Source organism: Cryptosporidium sp. chipmunk genotype I, assembly GCF_004936735.1.
Source record: "Cryptosporidium sp. chipmunk genotype I strain 37763 chromosome Unknown contig_1, whole genome shotgun sequence".
Taxonomy (NCBI): domain Eukaryota; phylum Apicomplexa; class Conoidasida; order Eucoccidiorida; family Cryptosporidiidae; genus Cryptosporidium; species Cryptosporidium sp. chipmunk genotype I.
In genome coordinates this window covers 95,818-118,349 of record NW_027125604.1, presented here as the reverse complement: position 1 = coordinate 118,349, position 22,532 = coordinate 95,818, and the positions used below count along the sequence as shown (strand labels likewise).

Below are 22,532 nucleotides of genomic sequence, written 5' to 3'. Positions count from 1 at the left end.
ATAGTAATAACTTAAAAGAAACTTGCAATACAGCTTAATTATTCATAATCTTCTCCAGAGGAAGGCTCCAAATTCATGCTAAGATCAATATTATTCATATCCAACAAGTCCTTTTTGGAGCTTTCATCATGTTTCAAATTCTCAGACTCAGATTCGGATTTTCTATCTTCATCTAAATTCATGGAAGAAGTTGTTATTAGCTCTTTGGATTCTTTAATTTGAAGTGATGAAGATAAGAATGATGAAGAATTAGAAGAAGAATGAGATTCTGTAAAAGCTGGCTGTTCTTGAGGCAATGAATTAATATCCATAAATTTTGATTTGCTATTTGGGTCAATAGCAAAGTCCTCATCATTATATTCAAGATAAAGCAAGTCTTTCTTAGAAAAATCACAAGAAGATGCATTCAGAAGAACGTTGTTGAGACTTTTGGGTTTGAAAAATACGTTATCGTTATCTTTATCGTTTGAGAATGAGTCTGAATAAATTCTGGATCTAAAGAAATTGATAAGTGGCTCAAACCGCTCGTCTCTGATGTTGTAATCCAAACTGAATAAAATACAATTAAATACTTGATTAACATTACTAAAAACTGCAAGGTTTAGGATCATCTCAGAGTCTTGGTAGTATTCATAGATGACATTTACTATATGGTAAGTCAAATCAATAAAAATCTTTCTAATTTGAGGATCTGAATTCATTAAGTTTTGAATTCCAAGAAGATTTAAATTGAACAATTGGCAATTCTTAATAATTAGATTGGACAAAACTTTTGAACTTGAAATATGATATTTATTAATTTTTCTATCAAAAGATAAATTAGAGTTTTTTTGTCTGAACTCTTTTACAACTCTGGTATATCTTAGACCCAGAACAATATCATTTGCAAGACTATAAGTTGAAATAAGGGAAAGAAGCTTTTGAGTTAGTGATTTAGTGATAATCACATCTTTAAGAGTTGAAAATTTAATATAACTCTCATGGTTACTTTTTGAAGACGAATTAGAATTTGTTAATTCAATAGTAAGTTCCTGAATAGTCATTATTTCTTGAAAAAGCTTCTCAAAGTACTCCAATATCTTCATACTGGCATTAAAAGATAAAAAGATTTGATAATCAAAATCACTGAATCTAGTTTCTGGAACTAAACCAAATCCAAAAAGTATACTAGAGTAGTAATTCTTGAATAAGAATTGAGAAATCTCAACATTTTGGAACTTGTAATAAGTTGAAGGTACATATTCTAATGAGAAAATTGAGATTAAATATTCTTGGATCATATGGGAATAAACAACCAAGCCAGTTTTTCCTGAAACTTTTAACATATTTTCAAAAATATCCTGCTGAATACTTGCTAACATTAATACATACTCCACTTTAGTAAATAATTTATGTTTGGATCCAATACTATTACCATCTTGGTTGATCAAATACGAATATGAATTCTCTCTATTCTTCAACTTACTGCTGCTATTCCTTATACTAAATATATCAGAAATCATCCAACTCAATATTTTAAGCTTAATTAAGTGGTTGGACTTATTACTATCATCATCTTTATTACCTATCTCCAAATCATTCATGATTGGCTTCGGTTTCGTCTTATTATTTAAATTTTCCTTAACTTCGACATTAGAGGTAATCTCAACACCTAAATCATCTTTTTCTAAGTAAATGCTTACAAACTCGTCCACTACTTTATATACCTCTTCTAAAATGATGACTCTTAAATTACCCAAAACCTGCATAATTTGAAGAGTAATCAGCGTAGTAACCAAACTTCCCGCCTCTTTTTTGCATGCATTTTCCAAATTCCCACCGCTACTGAAAAAATTCTGGCATTGATTTGATATAATGGAATTTGGTGGAAGGTAAAATCCAGAATATATGATAAGAATGGAAAAAAGTTCAAGGTTTCTGAGGATTCTTTTTTTAAGTTCTAATATGGAGGAGTTAGGACAATTTAAAGTAAGCTTAGATTCTTGTTGGAACTGTTCTGTTGAATTATTTAAATCAGAAATCAAAAAATTAAGTAAATCTTGGCTTGATAACGTGAGCCCATACTTTGGTCCATTATTAGTTGAATTATTATTATTATTATTATTATTATTATTACCAGAAGAAACTTCTCTCATCCAAGTAATAACACAAAGAAGAATTCTAGAGTTATTAACAACAAAATCATCTTCAGATTGTGAATAGCACCAAAACAAATAGCTTTTAAGAGGAGCTTGAAGTACCCTAAAAATGTTGAAATCTGGTATCATACCAAAGATAACACTTAAACCCTGTAACATTTCCTTATGAATATTACAATTAATATTAATAATAGAAACCCCTTTTAAAAATCTTCTAAGAATTCGAATTACTTTCGAAATAGTATTTTGACAAGAAAATCCCTCAAAAGTGAAGGCTCTAATACAAGCAGAAAAACCAGCTTTAATTAGCAAAACTTTTTCTTCGCAATAAAAAGATTCTTCAGTATCATCATCATTACAAATATCTTCGTCATTAATATTGGCGTTTGTATAACAATTGCATCTACTAGAAGCTGTCAATTCTTCAGATTCTACAAATAGAATGTCTGAAATTTGGCAGATAGATGTTGCATTACATTCTAAACCTTTGGTGTTATTTACATCATTAATAATGGATCCTAAATTCTGAAACTGGGAATCATTCAGCATAAACCTCATCCTCTATTAGTTGGCTTGTTTTATTAGTTTCTCCTTATATCAATATTAGTCTAATAATTCTTGCTGAAGTTCCTTTTATTATTTTTTTTTCTAGAAAAAATCTTATTTTTCAAAAATAGATGGCGCCAATGTCCAATTGACATTATGTATCGGTACCTTATACCGGTAATGGAATAAGTTATAGAGCGGAAGTAAAAAAAAGAATTTTAATTGAAAATAAATCTTTTAATTTAAAAATATCACTTGTTGTTACTGTGTATATGCTACATACAGAAAATAGAATATACTTTGACATAGTATTATTAGTGCTTTTTAGAGGTCATTAGAATCTTATAAAAATCACTTTTTCCTTGAAATAAATAAATTGTATATTTCTAGGCTTTATATCCTGGGACAAGTAAAAAAAGTATAACTAATAAAAGATCACATAGAGTTGTGAAAAAGTATAAGGAAGAAAAAATGTTTGTGAGCTATCAACTTCTAATTAAACCCACAATCATCTGGAAAAGTGCTCCTCCCAAATTACAAAACTTCAATCTGAGCGCAGTTGAGAGCATTGAATTGACACATCCCAATGTGAAAGCCCAAATTTATAATAATCCCCGCCAACCCTCCTCTTCCTCCGTCCATCTAGAAGCAATAATATTAAGAAAAGTAAAACATTAGGAAGAAAAACTTATTTATAGCATATTTCCTATTAATATTTTGTTCTAGTAGTTTTGGATACTTTATGTCATTAATATGAATTTGTAATAATTAACCTCACAATCACCATATTGTGTAATGTTTCCTCCCTCTAAATACCTTAATTTACTCATCCTTAACAACGGTACCCTTCTCACTAACATAAATACCGTCAAGGAATTTACGTATATCTTTATTTCTCGCAAGAGCACATTGATGAATCAAAGCAGCAGAACGAGATACAAGCTCTAAATCAGTACCTGTGATAATTAACTCGTCCTTAACAGTGTTAGATTTCTCAACAACAACTCCTGGAAGCATCTTAACAGTTCTGACTCTCTTCTCTCCCAAAAAGTTTCTAATTTCAATCAAGCTACCATTGTTTAAAATATTTGAGTTAATTGGGAAGTGGGAATATACAAGACGCATCTTATATTCAAACTTCTTCATTACACCAACCATCATATTCTTAATCGCTGAGCAAACAGTATTGATTGCTGACTGATGGCGTGGAGTACCAAACCACACTTCAATTCTAACAACCTTGCCTTTACCACATAACTTAATATCTACTGGTAAATGGTTGAAAGATCTTGTAACTTGACCAAACTTTCCAGTAACAGTAACAGTTCTGGATTTAACAGAAACTGTTGTTCCCTCCATAACACGAAATGATTCATAGGTAAAAATGTCCTTCATCTTTTCCTTTCAATCCTTAAATTATTAAATTTGCCGGATGTATGTATGTGTAATATATATTAATATAGATATTATTTACGTACTTCTTCCCTTGCTAGAAACTGGCTCAAAATTAACTCAGATTTGTAAATCCTTGTCAATCTTATACCCTGAAAATTTCTTCCACTCGTAAATTTATGAGGACTTTAACTGTTATTAAAAACAATTACTCTAGTTTCTGTTGTCAAATTGTATTCCTTTATTCACCGCTAAAATATTTAAATATATTAATATTCAAAGCAATAATATTCGATGTTATTACTGTTAATATTCATTTATATATTTATAAATTTCATTTACCTTTTTATTTAATTAATATATATATACTTTTTTTTTTGAGACAATATTAGACATTTATAGACAATGATGAGACGTGATGGGTTTCCCGCTTTTCCAAGGTATCGAATAATAATAATAAAATTGAATATTTGTGAAAATTTTCCTCACGAACAAAATGCATGTTCCATTGTAATTTTTTTATTTATTTTTATCTTTAAAAATCTCAATTTTACTCTTTCAACCTTAATTATAACTGAGCTTTTAAGTTAAATTATCACTTAAATTACTCTAATCATCTGTAAATTCTCTTAATGTAATATATAAAATATTTGGTATATTCATGATAATCCAGATCAAAACTTACAATCATAACCAAACTTCGATCGATTGATAGAATTATGGATCTATGAAAGAATTGAATTTTATTTTGCACTAAATTTTAATTCTTAGTTTATTCACTTCTTGAAAAATTGAATATTAATTTTATCCACTTAAATCTTAAATTACTTTCCCGCCACTTTGCTTCAGTATACGGGAAAAAACCAAGTATTTTCTGATTAATTTATACAATAATTTGAAAATAGAAAGCATTTACATGCATGAAGGAATCTTGTTTGAGAAAATTTAGTATTTATAGCTGTTTATCTGAAATTTAGCCACTTTATCCGTATTTTATTGTTTTAGCCAATACGAGAACATTCTCACTTTGGAGGTTTAATTTAATTACTCTGATTTAATTAATATATAAACTGTTTAAAAGATTAACCATGAGTGGAAAAGGAAAGTCTGGGATTGATTTAAAAAGTGAAAAAAACAAGGCAAAAATCTCAAAACGTATTACATGGGACGAAGAAACCATTGCTATGCATGATACAGAGAGAGGTACCAGAATGGAAATTAACGAGCCAGATACCCCTTATTATTATGGTAGCTCAAATCCGTCTGATGATGAAGAACCATATATAAAATCCTCAGCAAAGCAAAAGTTTGCAGTAGATCTTAATGAGCTTTCTTCAAGGTTATTTGAGCATTCCAATCAAATCGATGACTCTTTTGATGACTTCTCATCATCAAATTTCAATGATAATACAACTTCTCCAATTCATAAATCTAAGCAAGATCTTTTCAAAGAAAAAAGAAAAGTGCATTATAGAGAGTTTATTACTGCCAAATCCAAACTCTCTAAAGCTAAATGTTTTGGTTCTGACTCGGATTCTGATTCCGATTTTGAATCTAACACTGGCTCTGACTCTGAGCCATATTCTAATTATAAACCAAAAAGTTGAGTAGGAAACCATGACCTGATTTGGTAAAGTTTATTTCGGTTGGTTACATTTCATTTTGAAAATTGTTTTCGTGTACTTCGTACTCAGGAACGTCTATCTTTAAGGAGCTTTCGTTTATGTTTATCCCAAGCTTATTACATATAGTTATCATATCCTCACTAGCACTTCCTATGCAGGTAGTACCGCTATTAGGTTGCGAAATATTTAAGATCAAATTCTCATCAGTATGAATCTTTGAATGGTCCAATATTGTCTGACTTTTTTCTCCTGATAGATCCAACAATTGATTAATAGAAATATCAAAATCTCCTTGTTTGTCTTTTAACTGGTTCCAGTTGAGTGCTGGAATAATTTTACTACTACCATGCATTATTTGTTCACTGACCAATTTCGGAATTTTCATTTTCACCTTTTCGATTTTATTTCTCAATGATTTTTCTCTTATGCTTCTAAATAAGTTAAAATTACTAGAAGAAACATCTCTCGCTGATTTATTTTCACCCAAATTCATAAATTTTAATAACGATATTATTGGGAGAGTGTATGAAGAAGCCAAGAAACGAATATTTTGGCTTGAATTAATTTCTGGAAAACCATAAACAGATGTTGAACATGGTGAAGATAAACTCTGAATGTTACTTACGACTCCTCTTAATCCTCCCTTAATTGTTCTTTGAAACTTTCCAAACATATTTAATACTATCCAGTCAGAACAATATCCCAATTCCCTAACTAATTTGAATACACTCCCAATATCATTTATTACCAAAAATCTTGAATATATACTTTTTTCATCAGAATCCACTTTATAATAAATTTCTCCATTTGAAGATATTCTTTTAATGCCTTTAATGTTCATATTTACATAATTTTCTATTTTTAATTTCTTTCTAAAAGATATATCATCTGCCAGTTTTTTGAATACTGTTGATAAAAGATCATAATTAATAGCTGTATACTCATCTTGTAATAATATTCCAATCATTGTTTCCTTTCTTAATTTGCTCAAACAATTATCCAAATAAGCAACTTTTGGTTCTAACTTGCTTATTTCTTTCGCGTCAATTAACCTTATCTTGGGAAAAAAATGCTTGAATTCATCAAACCTTGCTTCAATTCTACTATTCTCCTCCTCACCTAATCCCAATAAAATTTTGGTTTTCTTTTCAATACATTCTTTACCTATACCATGTGGTAACCCTTTAACTAGATTCCTTAACATATTTGAATACTTTAACAATCTCAATGAATGATGTAAATCCATATTTGAATCAGTCTCACCAGAATGTATTGTTTTATCTAGATGATATATTAAATTATGTTCAACCTCCTTATTCTCCGACAATAAAGTAATCTTCTTAATGCCAGTATGCTTTGCCAGTAAATAAACTAAAGCGGAACCCATTACTCCACCTCCCATCACTAATACATCCACTGCTCTCCTCCCTACTCCTTCTTCCTCAATTATTGGGTGTAAATCTTTCTTATATTTCATCTTTGTAGTATTAATACTTCTCCTCTCCAATTCCCTTGAAAGATATGAACTGCTCATATCTATTACCCTTTTACTGATTCTAGAAGGCCCTATCCAGACTCTGCCCATCATCCTCTGTATATTTAACATTTTATTTCCAACTTTTAAAATTTTCTAAAGAATATAACTCACAAATACTTTTCCAATTTGCTTTTCAAATCTATATAGTAACTCTGAGTACTTTTACGCACTAAATTCCATCTTTTCTTACCTTGTATATTCTCTAACTCTCAGTCACCTAATTTCAAATATATCTTAATAATTTCTTTTATTTATCTTTAAAAATATATGAAAAAAAATATATATAATAATTGAAGAAATGGTCACTTCAAAAAACTTCCTTTTGATATTAAGCGCCTTCCCGCCACTTTCATTGACTTGCAAATTTGCATGCATGCAATTAATGTGGATGAAATTTTTTTGGTTGAAATCGGAAGGTGTGAGAGAATGAAATTGAAATTTTGGTAATAAATAAGAAGAATTTAAGATTGATTAGAAGAATGTGAGAGAAATGATGCGATAATAATTAGTCAGAGTAATAAACCTAATCGAGCTAATACTTGTGTAGAGAACACAAAAAGGGGAGGAAAAGGCCTATTTGGTGAATTTCCGAGCTCAAAATACGTGAAATTAATTAGGATAATGATTCTAGACAACCCAGAATAGATTTCTTGTTGTTCTTGAAAAACTCTTGTATTTTAGAGAAATTGTCTTGACTTAAAACATCCATTAGAAGTTTCTTAGTCTCAGAAATGCTCTTTAAAAGTAGAGTGGACGACTCAACATCATTAGCTAAAGCCACTGAATTATCAATAACTTCTTGTGGAATCCCAGCTAACTGAGCAACGTTCATGCCATAGGATTTTGGGCAAATACCAGAAATAAACTTGTATAGAAAAGTAATTGATTTTGTCTCGTTGTTTAGTTTTAAGTCCATGTGGAATGGAAGAACCTTTGTGTCGTTTGAAAACTCATCGCAAAGTAAGTGAAGATGAGTTGAAAAAAGACACCTGCATTTGATTACTCTTGAAATATATTCGAGAGTAGCAATAGATATTGCTGTCCCATCAAAAGTTGAAGTTCCTCTTCCTAACTCGTCAATAATAACCAAGGAATCCTCAGATGAATGGTTTAGAATATCAGCCGTCTCCTCAAGCTCTACCAAAAACGTGCTCTTTCCTTCAATAATTAAATCATAAGCACCAATTCTCGTAAAGATCTTATCCACAGCTGTTAGTTTGCACTCAGAAGCTGGGACATAGCATCCAATCTGAGCCATTATTACGGAAATACAAGTTTGTCTGAGAATTGTAGATTTTCCGCCCATATTAGGCCCAGTAACTAAAGAACAAGGAGCAGGTGAGGAACCTCCATTTAGTGCTATATCGTTGGGAATATAATTTGTTTTGAGCTTAGCCACCACAGGATGTCTGCTTTCCTTGAGTTCCAATATAGGCAGTCCGTTAGTTTCATCTTTAGAGAGGAAAACTGGCTTGCAGAATGGGCCGTCTGAGGTATCTAGTGACACCAGAGCCAAAGAAGATAATACGTCTAACTGAGAAATTGAATCTGAAATTGCCATAAAGGAAGACAATTCGGAATGAAACTCCTTGCACATAAGATGTAAATAAGGGAATAAACTCTTCTGGAGCTGCTCCTCCTTATACTCGAGATCGTATACAAGTTGCTTAATTTCCTCAGTATGGAACCTCACGTAACCTTTTTTGGATGATGTAATTTCTGCAGAATCAGGAAATCTCGACTTTGGAATGCTTTCTGGGCACTCCACCTCGTACCTGTACTTGTTATTAACAAATGAAATTGCTGTGGTATTCATCTGCTTGCTAATCCTCTTAAGCTCATCGTCAAAACACAACTTTGTCTCGTTGATGGACTCCAGTAAATCATCATACTCCTTACAGTTACCTGGAACAGGAATCCAATCTTTACCGTTTGAGTCCAAAGTAACCAAAGATCGTAATCTTTCAGTGGTAGCAAATACATTCTCGAGGAACCCATCAGAAGAGTCATCCTTAATTCCAGTTAAAGCAGCCAAAAGTTTGGGCATATCTTTTCTTAAGTTTTCATCCCCGAAAACACGGATAATGCATTGAAGAACTGAGTCGAAAAGATTCATTGAGTTAACGAACTCATCAAACCTCCTTTGGACCACGTTTGAAAAGTAAACTGCTCCTCTCTTATTCTGCAAAACACCAGAAGTAATCCTATTGATTAAACGTTCAAAATCGAGGTGTTGCGAGTACTTCTTTCTTGAACCCTTTGAAGTTGAAGATGCCGATCTTTCAATTGCTCTGAGTTCATCTCTAAACTCGTACAGCTTCTCAGAATTGTCCATTAACCATTTAACAGAGTCCAAGCGCTCATTAATTCTATCAGCGTTTACCAAAGGGTAAGTGATCCATCTTTTTAGTAATCTAGTGCCTCCTGGAGTGATAGTATGCTTTAAAAAGCCAAATAAAGAGTTCTTCTCATCGCCATGCTGAGACTGCAATAACTCCAAGTCCCTTATTGCTCCAACATTCACCATCAAATGCTTGGAAACAGATGGATCATACTCAGTAAATGTTCCTGTCATAATTAACCTATCACAAAGCAATATAGATGTTAAGTAACGAAAAGTACCTGATAATGCACAGCAAAGAGACTTTGATTCATTACAAAGACGGCTTACTACCCCTGGGACTGGAACATTTAGCTTCTCAAAAGTTTCCAAGATGTCATTGATTGCTAAAACTGAGTCAACAAAGTCCCTAAAGTTAGTTAGCTGGATTGAAGGGACTATGGAGCTCAAATATCTTAAAATAGATAATGGCATGTTCCCAGGTAAATATGCAATCTCTTTTGGCTGAACCTGGCATACTATCGTTCTGACCTGCAAAAACTGGTCTCCCTTCTCCTCAATGTTAATAAGTTCTGCCTTGCCGGTTGTGATATCAACGCATACAACTCCAATCTCGTAAGCCAACTCCTCAGAATCCTTCTTTGAAAAGTACAAAGTCATTAAGATGCTGGCCATGTCACTAAGCATATCAGGGCGCACCAAAGTTCCATTCGTAAACACCTCGTTTACGCTTCTCTTAATTGCCTTGTCTTTCTTTACCCCTCTAGACGCGCTCCTATTTCGCTCCTCCAACTCCTTTGGAGTTTCCATTTGCTCCACTACCACTACTCTGTACCCCAACTCCACTAGTCTGTTCGCGTAGGCATGCAAAGCTGTCTCGGGAAACCCAACGTGTGGCTTAGAATCAGAAGATGTCCATCTCAAGTCGCAGTGCTTCTGACAAATATATGCATCTATATAAAATAGTTCGTAAAACTTTCCCATTTTGAAGAATAGCAACTTATCAAAATGCTCTTTCTTGAGCTCCCAATACTGTTCCATTGCAGGAGTAAAGTGCATCCTTTCCTCCTTTGCTTCTCTACTATTGGAACTTGGTACCCAAATTGTGGATGGGTCGTAACATGGATCTAAAGGACGGGTCCCCTTTGAATCCCTAATGTTTCGCAATTGAACCCAAGATGGGAGTGAGAAATTACGTCCTATTTGAAGCATTGCCTCCACGTAATCTCTAAATAACAGGCTGCTCTGTGCAGCAGCTGTACCAAGGAGCTCTTTCCCCAACTCCTCCTCCGCATTAATTGCTGAATCCCCAGTTTCTTGAAACTTCATTTCTGTCTCCTTCCTACGTGATTTCGGCAAGCTGTTTCCCAAATCTGCAAAGTCTGAGGGTATATCCTGCTCAATCTTCGCAGCCATCTCGGCCTCCAGAATCTCGTCATTCGCAATATCATACCCAAAACCTGAGATATCCCCATCCAGCTGTGAATTCGGCAGACCACCTCTTCCATTAGAGTTATCTTCTAATTCGTAATCGCCATTAAGCCTCCTTTTGATTCTACGCGAAAGAACACCCGAATCGGAGCCAAGCTCCTCGTCCGAATCGCAAATCCTCCGAATTCTTCTTCCTGTTGTTTCTACACCAGAATTGTTAGATTTCCGGTGATTTGGCTTGCATGGTGTAGTTTCACATGTAGTTGCATTCCCATCTGCTGAAAGCATCTCCAAATCCCTGATTCTATTTGAAGAATCTCTATGTACGGATTCCAACTTCTTTTCACTGAAACTCAACTCTGAATTCAAAAGCTCCCTTTCAATTTCTCTATCCTCGCTCATCAATACGTCATCCAGCCTCGAAGTTTTGCTCCTTGGAGCTGGAGTTGATGTGTTTTGGGTAACATTATTTGGTTCCTTATTAACTCCAGGTTTTGGAGAAAAGAATGAAAGGATGCTTGATTGGCGATCTCCTCTTTGAAAGTTTTGATTCTGTCTTGATTTCTTATCCATTTTTTCCTAGCTTTGAGCTTTTCTCTTATGTGTGTAAAATGAAGATACTAACTTACGAACTGAAGTTTAACTTTCCATGAATCAATCTCGACTGAAAAGCCTCTAAAGGGAACATTTACTCCTAATCCCACTGTATTTTGAATCTCTTAGAAAAAACAACACAAACAAAAGTTGCCTTAATTCAATTTAATTCCAAATTTTTGCTTCAGGTTTTTTCCTAAAATCAGTGTGGGAAAAAAATAATTAACCGGCAAATTTCTATGTCAATTTCCCCTATACCGGCATTTATGTATTACGCAAATAAATGCATGCACACTAAAAAAACACGTATAAATTTAAAAGTTATGGATAATTCTTAAATACAAATAAATACAGCTAATACTTCTCTTATTTGTCAAATTCTTTCTGCTTCAATTAAGCAGCCTTTGGAAAAAGAGTAGATCTTATGATTGGAGCATCATTTTGAATGACTAAGTCTAGTCTTGCGTCCAAGGTATTGTTGCAGACAATCTTCCCATCCAAATTAGTAACCATAACTCCACCAGAGCAGTATTTGGAATTCTGTTCAACGCTCGTTGGAGCAGGGAAGAGGAAGTTTTCCTTGTCTACCTTAGCCTCAACATTCATTGAGACACCGCACTCATTTTGCAAAATCTCCTTATATTTCTTAATCGCCTTTGGAATGGCACTTTCTACAACAGAAACATCGGACTTTCTACACTTCACAATTACTATTGGCTCCAAGAGTTTCAGCATTGCCTGAGTAAGTAAATCTACCAAAAGCGGCTCGTAGACAGTTGGATTGGTGGAAATTTCGCACATCTTCTTTCTGGTTTGTTGAACTACCTCGGTCAAAACTTGTGCTCTTGCTGCCATTTTCTTAAGTCTGGCCTTATTAACTGCAGTGCTTCTGGCTATTGCTCTTTCAACCTCTAATCTCTTAACTTTCTTCTTGAGATCCTGGCGAATTTGTTCTTTATAGTTCTGAACTAACTTCAACTTTTCAATGTTAAAATCCTGTAAAGCCTTTGCCTCAATTTCATTTGCCTTGTCTTTGGCCTCATTTAAGATGAAGTTAATCATCTGCTGAATTTGCTTTTGTGCTTCAATATCGTCCTGAATTAGAGGAAAAAGGAAAAGTAAAATTTATACACATACTTGTGTTAATCACTAGCAACTTACCATTTTCAAAGTTCTCTAAATGTAACACTAAAATATACTTGTCAATCAGAAATATGCTATCTGTTATTAGTATTCGCCGAGACTCTTAAACTACCAATTAACCAACTTATTAAGTACTTGTATTCCTTTAATTTAAAAAAAACCGCGCTAATATTCCGAACCAGAATTTTGATGTTTATTTCACATCAGAAAGTTAATTTGGAAAAAAAGGAATTATATTGAAAAATTATTTATTTCTATCTACTTATAATTGGCCTCCATATTTATTTACCTGCATTTGCGGGATATTTACCGCCATGAGTTTGGCGCCGACGTTCGAATTTCACAATTTAAAAGGATGAGATGTATGTTTAATAAAAACGCACTGCGATGACTTCCATCGATAAAGGAGTTGGAATAGAAATAAAAATATCTGAGTTAACCTAAAATAATGTTCAAAACACAGTATACTGAGAAAAGTAGAGGCACACAACACTTATTCACCAGTAAATAAGACTAAGAAATGAGCTAGGCCCGATCGGATTTATTCGAATTATTATCATGAAATCTGAAAATTAGAACTCACAGTGATTAGGATATCTAGGGAATGGAATGACGTCACGAACGTTCTCTACTCCAGTAACCATCATAATTAACCTTTCAAATCCTAACCCGAACCCTGAGTGTGGAACGGAACCATATTTTCTTAGCTCATTATACCACCAATAAGGAGCTGGATCCATATTCCTGCTCTTTATTGCATTTTCTAATTTTTCAATGTCGTCCTCTCTCTGAGATCCACCAATAACCTCTCCGATCTTAGGCACTAGAATATCCATAGCTGCAACTGTATTTCCGTCTTCATTCAACTTCATGTAAAATGACTTGATATCCTTGGGGTAGTTGTAAATTATGCAAGGTTTCTTCTCGAGTACATCAGTAATGTACTTTTCATGTTCTGAACCCAAATCCATACCCCATGAGACAGGAACAGTGAACTCTTTATCATGAGGTTTAAGCATCTCAATTGCTTCGGTATAAGAAATTCTTGCGAAATCCTCTTTGCAAATAACCTTTAATCTTTCAATAAGTCCGTTTTCTATGTTCTTGTCAAGATATAATAAGTCAGGCATGTTGTTTATTAACACATATTCCACGGTATATTTAAGAAGTCCTTCTCCAAGTTTCATATTATCTTGGAGATCAGCAAATGCCATTTCAGGTTCAATCATCCAAAATTCAGCAAGATGCCTTGTTGTATGCGAATTCTCTGCTCTGAAGGTTGGGCCAAATGTATAAACATCAGACATAGAGCATGCAAAATTCTCCAAAGCAAGTTGTCCAGATACGGTCAAATAAGAAGCTTTTCCAAAGAAATCCTTCTTATAGTCAACTGCCATATCTTGTATTCCCTCGATCTTCAATGTAGGGACACTGGAAACCTTGTTATTAGATTCGGGTGGTAAAACTGTGGTTACTTGGAACATTTCTCCCGCTCCCTCACAGTCTGCTGCAGTAATAATTGGTGTGTGAATATACAGGAAACCATTCTTTTGGAAATATTCATGAATTGCAATAGCGAGAGAGTTTCTAATTCTCATTACTGAGCTAAAGAACTGACTTCTGGGACGTAAGTGAGCAACTTCCCTCAGGAACTCTTTTGAATGATGTTTTTTTGCTAGGGGGTATTTTGAGGCGTCACATAATCCACAAACTCTAAGCTCATCATCTCCTGTGTTCAAGAGCAGCTCTACTGACTGTCCCTGAGCTGGTGACTTTACTATGGTACCAGTTATCTTAAATGAGCATCCCGCTGTTGCTTTCAAACCCTCATCAAACCCCTTTACGGTCTTTTCCACCACACACTGTAGATTGCTTGATGTTGAGCCATCATTCAGAGATATGAAAAGCAAAGTATCAGAGCACTGTTTTCTAACTGTTCTTGCCCATCCTCCAACAGTTACTTTCTTTCCAATATAAGAGGCTCCACTGTCCTCACCATCCAAAATTGAGGCTATCCTCAATCTTCCGTTTACTGAGTATTCAGTAACAAATTTTTTTTCTGGCTTAATCATTTTTATCCCTTACTTTATTCTACGCTTGTCAATATGCTTAATACACATAATTAAGTTTTTTGCCCGCCCAATTATTGACCATATTTTTGCCCTTTTACTCCGTCTCTTGAATTACGCCCCACCTTGGGCGGGAATTTTTGGAATTGTAAGATTTAAAAATCAAATAATAAAGAGATGTAGATTCAAATATATGATTATAGTTAGCTAGTGTGTTTATACTTGCTTTTTAGAAAAAAACTCGTCCAAGGATTTAGAGATTTCAGAGGAAATCTCTGCTGCTTTGTTGATTATTGTTGGAATGAGGTTTAAGTCAAGAGTGTTTGAGTAGACCTTGTTCATTGCGACGCACTCTCCTTTTGAATTAATTGAAAGTGCAATGATTGTCTTTGAGCATATTTGTTCTTGCATATTCATGTCCCATATTACTTTACCCCTAATACATCCAGCCGAAATGATGAAGGGGATATCTTGAAAAGGAAATAGGGTACCGGAGCAAATTGAAGGCGATACAGTATATGAAATGTCTTTATTGTTATTTTCCTTTGTTGAGATTGAGGGAGAAACTGTGATTTTTGGAATCCTGTTGGTGTTAATTGGAGTTAGCTTTAAAAGCCTGACGGGAGAATTGAGAATTTATTACTTACCTAGTAGTTCTTAAGGCAGTGTGGATTGCAATCATTACCCAATCAACCATATTGCCTCCAAAACTTAGGATGGTTGCGTCAATATAAATATTCCAATAGAGCTTATTTTCTGAAATTGTTAGTTTTGAAAGATCAAAATTTTTAAAACACATGTCCCTAATAATGCTTGTTACATAGAGGGAATAGTCCTCTTCTGTGAATGATGGTGCTACATTAGATATTTTATCCATAATATTGGAACTAAATAAGATTATAGTGATAATTATGAAAGACAAAAAACGTTGAGATAACTTACCAATCAACATTAACCACAATAGAGCCTCCTGTTGGTTGTTCATTCTTTCCTGTAACAGAGACTATCTCACACTGAACATTTTAAATTAGTTTAAAAATTGTCTTTAATTTAAAATATCATTAACATACCTTAACAGCTACAATTATATCAAGTTCATCATTCCTTATACGGGAAGAACCATTAGCAGTAGAAATAACATCGAGAGCAATAACTATTGGTCTGAAATCGGTCAAATCTCTTCCGTCATTGCGAATTCCTTGGTCAACCCCGTCTTCCAAGAACAGCTTTTCTGAGTCAGATATAGACCTTGTCATCGATTTAAAAAAGTCGCAATATACTCCCAACAACAAGAAATTCAGGTAAACGAATTATAAGTAATATTAACTGCTAGAACTATATTCAATTTTTCCGACTTTTCACTCAAGATGGACAGTTCTTTAACTGTTACAAAAGGCGACCCTTTAATTTCCGGTTATCAGTCTTGGCAAATAAGAAATATGGCGCCAAAATTAGTATATTGGGTTCGGTCAGCTCTCAAAAGCATGTAGAAATTATAAATAATGGATAGATTACTAAAAAGAGTGAAATCAAATGGTAAGATACCATTTAGTTGGGTCCTACCCCAATTCATCCCAAAAGACCCTTCATGAATCTAAAATACTATACTTCAATTTAATCTAACGCTATTTCTATATTAAGAATATAGAATCGAATTCTACGGATTCTGGAACAGTTTGTTTATTGTACTGCAAAAAGTATGCATATATACTTCAAAAAAGTGAATTTTTAGCAGCAAAACTTGAACAAGCGTCTCTTTGCTCCTCTCTTTCTTGGAATGACAGGCCCATCTTGTACGTACTGGAAAGAACCAGAATGAGGGAATGGATAAGACAATCCATTTGGGTCATAAGCCCCTGCATAATAGCTCATAGGTAAGTAAGATTGAGTATCCCACTGGGCTGATGCATAATATACGGGGGTTTCGTTGGGTAAATATTGAGTTTGGATGGGTGCTTGAACCTGAGTTGGATCTCCCCCATTAAATGCACTTGGCCATTGAGTTGTGTAAACTGGGAATCCTTCAGGTCTCATTAAACCTGCATATTGGTTGAACCCTGAAATGTGTTGTGGCTGGTAATATTGTCCAGGAACCTGCTGAACCATACCAATTCCACCGTTTGGCCCCATTTGGTTGACTTGAGATTGGTAAAGCACAGAAGCTGGAACTTGATTTTGAGTAGTATTTACTTTATATTTTTCAAAATAATCGAAAAATTGTAGATAATTAATTATTTTACGCAGTTTATGCAATTCAACTTACCTTGCTCTTCCATTGAATCAAAACTAGAAAATTACGCAGTATATCGAACAAAAAACTGTTTGGTTGGACGTAAGTTCTAACTGGTTTAGAAATTGATTAACTTAAATATCTAAAATTTAAATATTTCAATATCCGATTTTTTCCTTTCTCCTATGCTTTATTTATTACGCATGTAACTCTACATATATACAAATCCACTTACGTGGGCAAGGCGCCACCATAAATGGATCTTTTTAATAATATTTATTGAAAGTAAATAAGAGAAATTACACGATTTTTAAAGAAAAACTAAACTCCACCTATAGAATGTTTATCCTGCAAAATTTCTAGTTGTTTGTTATATTAATTTGTTCAGGAGAATAAATGAAGAAATTTGTATTTGATAATTCGAATATCATATTAATATTGTATCCAACTTCGGATTTAGATAACTTGTAACTTGAAAACTAGAATTAAGTAGATTTTTTTCTTGAAACTTTTCTTTAATTTTTATCTTATTTTTAATGACAATTTTATGTGAAAAAATTGCATGTAAATGCTGGCAACAGACCTGCAAATCTGCATGTACATGCAAATTGTGGTCAACGTAAAAGTTATTTAATGTTGAGACAAAATTATACTATTTTTCCAAATAAACTAAAGAAATGAGAGAATATTTTATACTAATTAAATTAGAGATTCACCTGCATTGAGAAGAAAAAAAAATAACTTAGTTGAGAGATGGGTCATTTTTACCTTTAACCATAATTTTATGAAAACATCCTCGTAAAAACAACTAATCATCTGCTCAAAACAATATGAAAATGCATGAGATTTGTTATTTGGTATTAAAAAAATTTTCATAATAACTATTTAATTGAATTATATTCGTGATAATACATATTGGTATGTGTGCAAATTATGTACATGTCTCTTAAAAAAGAAAATTACATGTAAAAATTCTTTGAAAAAAGGTAATTGTCAAGAAAGGAAAAAATTAAGTTGAGAAACAAAATCTAAATTAGATGATAGCATATTCTTGATTAATTTGGAGCTAATTCTTAAGACTCTACAAATTATACATTTATATGTTAATTTGAGAAGAAATCTTGACTAAAGTTATATTTAATATAAAGGAGTAATAAGTTTTGGTCAATAATAAACTACTCAAGTAAAAATAAGTTAGGTACAATGGATAATGATCATTTAGGATATGTAGGAATCTGGCCATCAAATGGTAAGGACGCAAAAGTAGTACCTATGGGTACTCCAGGAGTTCCTTTAACAGATATTTATGACGAAATGATGCATTCAAACGGCCGAAATAATTCCCACAAGCACATTCCAATTGGAGACCATTCCTATCCCATACCAGTTCCTGTTCCGGTAATTACGCCCAGAACCAGAGATTTAACAAGAAATGTAATTCAGGGAGGAAATAAATCTATTCCTGGAAGCCAGACAACCATGAATTCAGCAACTTTAAAACCTAAGAGAAGGTCTTTTGAATCCCTTAGAAATAAGAGCCAGCCACCCCAACAATCTGTAACAAGCAACATCAGAAAAATGGGCTCTAAAGCGGGAATAGGATCAAACGAATTAAACAGGTCTCAAAGACAAAGTGGAAGTGCTATCCCAAACAGAAGGTCATTAGGTAGTGTTTCAAGCACCATAGGAAATAATTCCACAAATCCTAGGCCAAAGAAGTCAATTAATGAAATGAATCTCAGTAATTCAGGAATTCCAAGACGAAGTAGTAGCGTTACAACAGTTCAAAAGAACAATCAATGTAATTCTGATCTTGAGAGGCACAAGGTACCTGAAGATTATATTCCAAGACCCAGTATCACAAGTTGTTACCCAGGTCACCCAAATAATAACACCGAATATCCAACAGTGCCATATCCATTCTACATGGATTCTGATGATGGGAATTTGAAAGACAACATTAACCAATCTTATTATCAAGCCCAAGAAAGATTTCCAGAAAGACAGCCAAACTTTGACCAAATTCCACAAAAAAGAAATCCAACAAGAAGAGTTACTCAGAATGCCCCATCGAGTCCACCTCCAAGCGTCAAAAATTTCATTGCTGTAAAATCCAATGTTCCTTACAATTCCAACATAACACACCATAGAAACTACTTCCAAAACTATGGCGATAACTACTATAATAGAGAAGAACTATACTCAGCTCCAAATTATGGAAGAAGTTCTAGTGTGGGCAGACCAACTTTGACGAATGTATCAAGTTTAAATCCATTTGATAACTGTGTCCCTCACAGTGTTACTAACCAATACAATTCAGAATCCCTTAACTGCTATAGTGTACCAAGTAAATATAGGAATTCTGTTCACGACTTTACAAAAGATGATTCGTATGCAGATTCAGCCTCCTGCTTAAGTCCAGCAAAAACACTAATGTATTGTTCTGGTGAGTATGGAGCTTTAGAGGCCGAAAGACAAATTAGACAGAACTACTCCAGTGCTAATGAAGTGTTTAAACCAATGGTTTATGAAACTATTGTCTTTCCTCCGGGGTATTTCGAGTACAAGAAACAGTTAGAGGAATTAAGAAAAAAGTATTTACTTGATACAAATCCCAATGCATTTTATCAAATGAAACAGAATGGTGAATTTATTGATCCCAATGCAGCAAAGGGAGGATGCATCTGGAAAAATGGAAAAAACATGAATAAAAAAAAGAGTCACCCCGTTTTTGTTAAAACAACAGGAACAATTGATCATTTAAATAGAACAAGGCCAAACCCTGCTTGTTATTGTTAACTAAATGCATGGATAAAGGACCAGATCAGACATGTTGTTTCGATTTTAAGGCAAATTGTACAAGATGAAAGCTATGAATACTTCATATTTGAGTTACTCCACTTATTTCAGGTTTAATAATTTAGTGCTTCAATAAGGAGAGAATTGCTTTTTTTAGACAATTTTAAGCTTTCTCTCTTTTATTACTATTGTGCTACAAATTAACCGGTACTTTCCAATTTAATGGGACATGATGGACACAACGGTGGGGATGGGAGTCTAACTAGCTTTGCATGAAAATATCAGAATATCCGTAGATTCCAAGGTAAAGAAACAAGAATTATAAGACATAAAAGGAGAATAGAATAATTTACTTTTAGAATATTTACTCCCAGATTCATGGTGCAAATTCCCTTTTTATATTATAACATCACACTAAACATTCTCCTACAGAAGCCCGCCAAAACTCGCTAAACATTTCTTTAAATGCATGGAAATGTTAAATACTCAATATTTTGAAGACCAATAAAATGAGTGAAGATAGATGAAAACTTTAAGGTTTTTGTTATTAGTTCTGTATTAGCAGTTATTATATGAGATACAAGGAAGACAAGAATGTCTTATATGCTCAAGTATTGCACAATTAGAAATCAGGATCACATTAATTCGTTCTTGTGTTTGGTGAGTGAGTTGAAGCCGGTCAATAAAAAGCTAGATTTTCAGTTGGATGATCATAAAAATTCTAGCATGGACTTTAACTTGAGAATCTTACAGACCATTTCGGAGATATGCCCAGGTTTAGTCGAAAAAGCTATATCTCTAGTAGATCATGGTAAGATTAATGTGTATATTGAAAGGAAATCTCATCGAAGATTTTATATTATGGAGGCAACTACTAAGGGACAAGATATGAGTTATTTGGTTATGAGACACTTTTGTACGTGTCATTCTTACATAGAAAAGGTAGTATTGCAAAAGAAAGAGATTACTTGTAAGCACGAGCTTGCATATTACTTGCTAGATTCGATGTATATCTCTGATTTCATTATTAATTCATTGCATTCAGATCATAAACTGTATTTAGAATCAGGATCTGAATGTTACAGTTTCGAGAAGGAATATGAACAAGGGAGTAAAATAAATCAAGAAGAGACTGTAATACATTTAATGGGTAGTTCAAATCCTTTAATAAAAATTCACTTTGTAAGTGAGACAGGATTTTCAAAAGCTTATTTAGAATACACAAGTAGGTTCTTTATAGACAGTGGTTTATTTAAGAAAGTTGGAAGTAAACATAAAGGAGCTTAGAAAATGGGCTAAAGAGAGAAGGAAAGAGGCACGGGGTATAATAACGTATATAAAAATACATATAAATGTGAATCAATGAAAAATTATATATATCAAACTATAAGAATGGGAAAAAAGCAAATAATAATAAGAAGGGTTTGAAAATGTTTAGTTTACAATTATTACTGTTCGTAAAACAACTTGACAGAACTCTTAATCTTCTCGCCCTTCTTTCGCAAAATATCAATGGCAGTTTTAACCAGTTGAACAGGAGGAATACATCCTGTGGTTTCAATCGAAAAAATGAAATGAAATTTATCCTTGAAGAGCTTTATCTGATTTGGAAATTGTTCAATACATGCTCTACAGGTGGTACAGTTTCTTGGGTTGGTAGGGATTGCATTGCCAGTCACCTCTTCAATATCAAAAACCTTCATTGGACATACTTGGTCTCTTAGCTTAAGTGCATCAGAACCAGAAATGGGACCATTTGGAAAGCTGAATGCAGGTAAAAGACGATAACTAGCAGTACAAACAGGACTCCATTTTGCATGAACTCTCCCAATATTTTTCTCACAATAGAGAATTGCCTCTATGGATTGGCCAGGCCTAAGCTTTGTGATTAAAATATCATCAGTTACAACTTTTGGGGGAATCTTTCCAAACTTCTTTTTTTGATTATCACTGAGTGGAATCCATACCAAATCTTTTGAGAAAATTGCTTTACTTGTAATTCCTTTTTCGTGATTAATGTCATCTTTGGTACACTTAACGTTCAATTTAAAACAAACACTATTCTTCTCATTAAGATCTTCATCTTCATTCCTAAATTCAATTGTATTTGGATCGATTAGCATTGGGATCAGTCCAAGCCTGTGAGCCAAAACCTCATCCTGAATTACTCCATTATTCTGGTAGATTTGGACTGTCTCAATCGCTACTGTTGGAACTTCTACCAACAAAATCCTTCTAAGAGCATTTGCTATGGATGCATCTATTCCAGAAATGTCAAAGTTGATGTAATCACTCTTAAGCTCGTTCACTTTTATATCGATCGTCTCTATTATCTCCTCAATTGTTTGTTTTCTATAATTATTTCCCTTAATTATTGAATTTAACTCATTGCTTCCTATGTATCCATATCCTCCTACATTCCTCGGGCCTTCCGTCGTGCATTCCAAATATCTGTTGTTCTTTTCTTTCTTCTCTGAAACCATCTCGAATTGACTCTTCTTCGTCCTAAATCCTTATGCTTCTGGATTTTACTATCTTGTTATTAATTATCAATTCCTGTCCGCCCCAGTTCAACTCTTACCTCGCAGCTTTTCCTCAAATCTATATTTCTTTTCTTCTTTCTATGACATTTGTCATGGAGTTGGCGCCCATTGGCGGGCTTCCTGCCGGTATGGCTAAAGTGCAAG

General features: G+C 33.7%; 12 protein-coding genes across 12 annotated transcripts; 3 read left to right on the top strand and 9 right to left on the bottom strand.

Moving 5' to 3' along the window:
* Nucleotides 1–38: 38 nt before the first annotated feature.
* Nucleotides 39–2,696, bottom strand: ELE39_000048 (secreted with long stretch of threonines mucin; the record flags this gene model as incomplete). Its single annotated transcript, XM_067344816.1, has 1 exon — nucleotides 39–2,696. The coding sequence occupies one exon, from the start codon at nucleotides 2,694–2,696 to the stop codon at nucleotides 39–41; it is 2,658 nt and encodes an 885-aa protein (XP_067200836.1).
* An 810-nt stretch (nucleotides 2,697–3,506) lies between these two features.
* Nucleotides 3,507–4,079, bottom strand: ELE39_000047 (ribosomal RPL9; the record flags this gene model as incomplete). The annotated part of the gene is made up of 1 exon (XM_067344815.1): nucleotides 3,507–4,079. The coding sequence occupies one exon, from the start codon at nucleotides 4,077–4,079 to the stop codon at nucleotides 3,507–3,509; it is 573 nt and encodes a 190-aa protein (XP_067200835.1).
* Nucleotides 4,080–5,164: 1,085 nt separating this feature from the next.
* Nucleotides 5,165–5,683, top strand: ELE39_000046 (phosphatase inhibitor 2; the record flags this gene model as incomplete). Its single annotated transcript, XM_067344814.1, has 1 exon — nucleotides 5,165–5,683. The coding sequence occupies one exon, from the start codon at nucleotides 5,165–5,167 to the stop codon at nucleotides 5,681–5,683; it is 519 nt and encodes a 172-aa protein (XP_067200834.1).
* Nucleotides 5,684–5,726: 43 nt separating this feature from the next.
* Nucleotides 5,727–7,307, bottom strand: ELE39_000044 (malate:quinone oxidoreductase; the record flags this gene model as incomplete). Its single annotated transcript, XM_067344812.1, has 1 exon — nucleotides 5,727–7,307. One exon carries the CDS (start codon nucleotides 7,305–7,307, stop codon nucleotides 5,727–5,729), a length of 1,581 nt encoding a protein of 526 aa, XP_067200832.1.
* Nucleotides 7,308–7,851: 544 nt separating this feature from the next.
* ELE39_000043 (DNA repair) lies at nucleotides 7,852–11,583 on the bottom strand (the record flags this gene model as incomplete). The annotated part of the gene is made up of 1 exon (XM_067344811.1): nucleotides 7,852–11,583. The coding sequence occupies one exon, from the start codon at nucleotides 11,581–11,583 to the stop codon at nucleotides 7,852–7,854; it is 3,732 nt and encodes a 1,243-aa protein (XP_067200831.1).
* Nucleotides 11,584–11,997: 414 nt separating this feature from the next.
* On the bottom strand, nucleotides 11,998–12,768 carry ELE39_000042 (vacuolar ATP synthase subunit E; the record flags this gene model as incomplete). The annotated part of the gene is made up of 2 exons (XM_067344810.1): nucleotides 11,998–12,699; nucleotides 12,766–12,768. The coding sequence occupies 2 exons, from the start codon at nucleotides 12,766–12,768 to the stop codon at nucleotides 11,998–12,000; spliced, it is 705 nt and encodes a 234-aa protein (XP_067200830.1).
* A 551-nt stretch (nucleotides 12,769–13,319) lies between these two features.
* On the bottom strand, nucleotides 13,320–14,819 carry ELE39_000041 (asparaginyl-tRNA synthetase; the record flags this gene model as incomplete). Its single annotated transcript, XM_067344809.1, has 1 exon — nucleotides 13,320–14,819. One exon carries the CDS (start codon nucleotides 14,817–14,819, stop codon nucleotides 13,320–13,322), a length of 1,500 nt encoding a protein of 499 aa, XP_067200829.1.
* Nucleotides 14,820–15,032: 213 nt separating this feature from the next.
* Nucleotides 15,033–16,072, bottom strand: ELE39_000040 (exoribonuclease PH; the record flags this gene model as incomplete). The annotated part of the gene is made up of 3 exons (XM_067344808.1): nucleotides 15,033–15,432; nucleotides 15,464–15,753; nucleotides 15,887–16,072. 3 exons carry the CDS (start codon nucleotides 16,070–16,072, stop codon nucleotides 15,033–15,035), a joined length of 876 nt encoding a protein of 291 aa, XP_067200828.1.
* A 472-nt stretch (nucleotides 16,073–16,544) lies between these two features.
* ELE39_000039 (uncharacterized protein) lies at nucleotides 16,545–17,092 on the bottom strand (the record flags this gene model as incomplete). The annotated part of the gene is made up of 2 exons (XM_067344806.1): nucleotides 16,545–17,005; nucleotides 17,080–17,092. The coding sequence occupies 2 exons, from the start codon at nucleotides 17,090–17,092 to the stop codon at nucleotides 16,545–16,547; spliced, it is 474 nt and encodes a 157-aa protein (XP_067200827.1).
* A 1,157-nt stretch (nucleotides 17,093–18,249) lies between these two features.
* ELE39_000038 (uncharacterized protein) lies at nucleotides 18,250–19,845 on the top strand (the record flags this gene model as incomplete). Its single annotated transcript, XM_067344805.1, has 1 exon — nucleotides 18,250–19,845. The coding sequence occupies one exon, from the start codon at nucleotides 18,250–18,252 to the stop codon at nucleotides 19,843–19,845; it is 1,596 nt and encodes a 531-aa protein (XP_067200826.1).
* Nucleotides 19,846–20,439: 594 nt separating this feature from the next.
* Nucleotides 20,440–21,132, top strand: ELE39_000037 (uncharacterized protein; the record flags this gene model as incomplete). The annotated part of the gene is made up of 1 exon (XM_067344804.1): nucleotides 20,440–21,132. One exon carries the CDS (start codon nucleotides 20,440–20,442, stop codon nucleotides 21,130–21,132), a length of 693 nt encoding a protein of 230 aa, XP_067200825.1.
* Nucleotides 21,133–21,293: 161 nt separating this feature from the next.
* On the bottom strand, nucleotides 21,294–22,328 carry ELE39_000036 (RNA polymerase III C5 subunit; the record flags this gene model as incomplete). The annotated part of the gene is made up of 1 exon (XM_067344803.1): nucleotides 21,294–22,328. The coding sequence occupies one exon, from the start codon at nucleotides 22,326–22,328 to the stop codon at nucleotides 21,294–21,296; it is 1,035 nt and encodes a 344-aa protein (XP_067200824.1).
* Nucleotides 22,329–22,532: the final 204 nt, after the last annotated feature.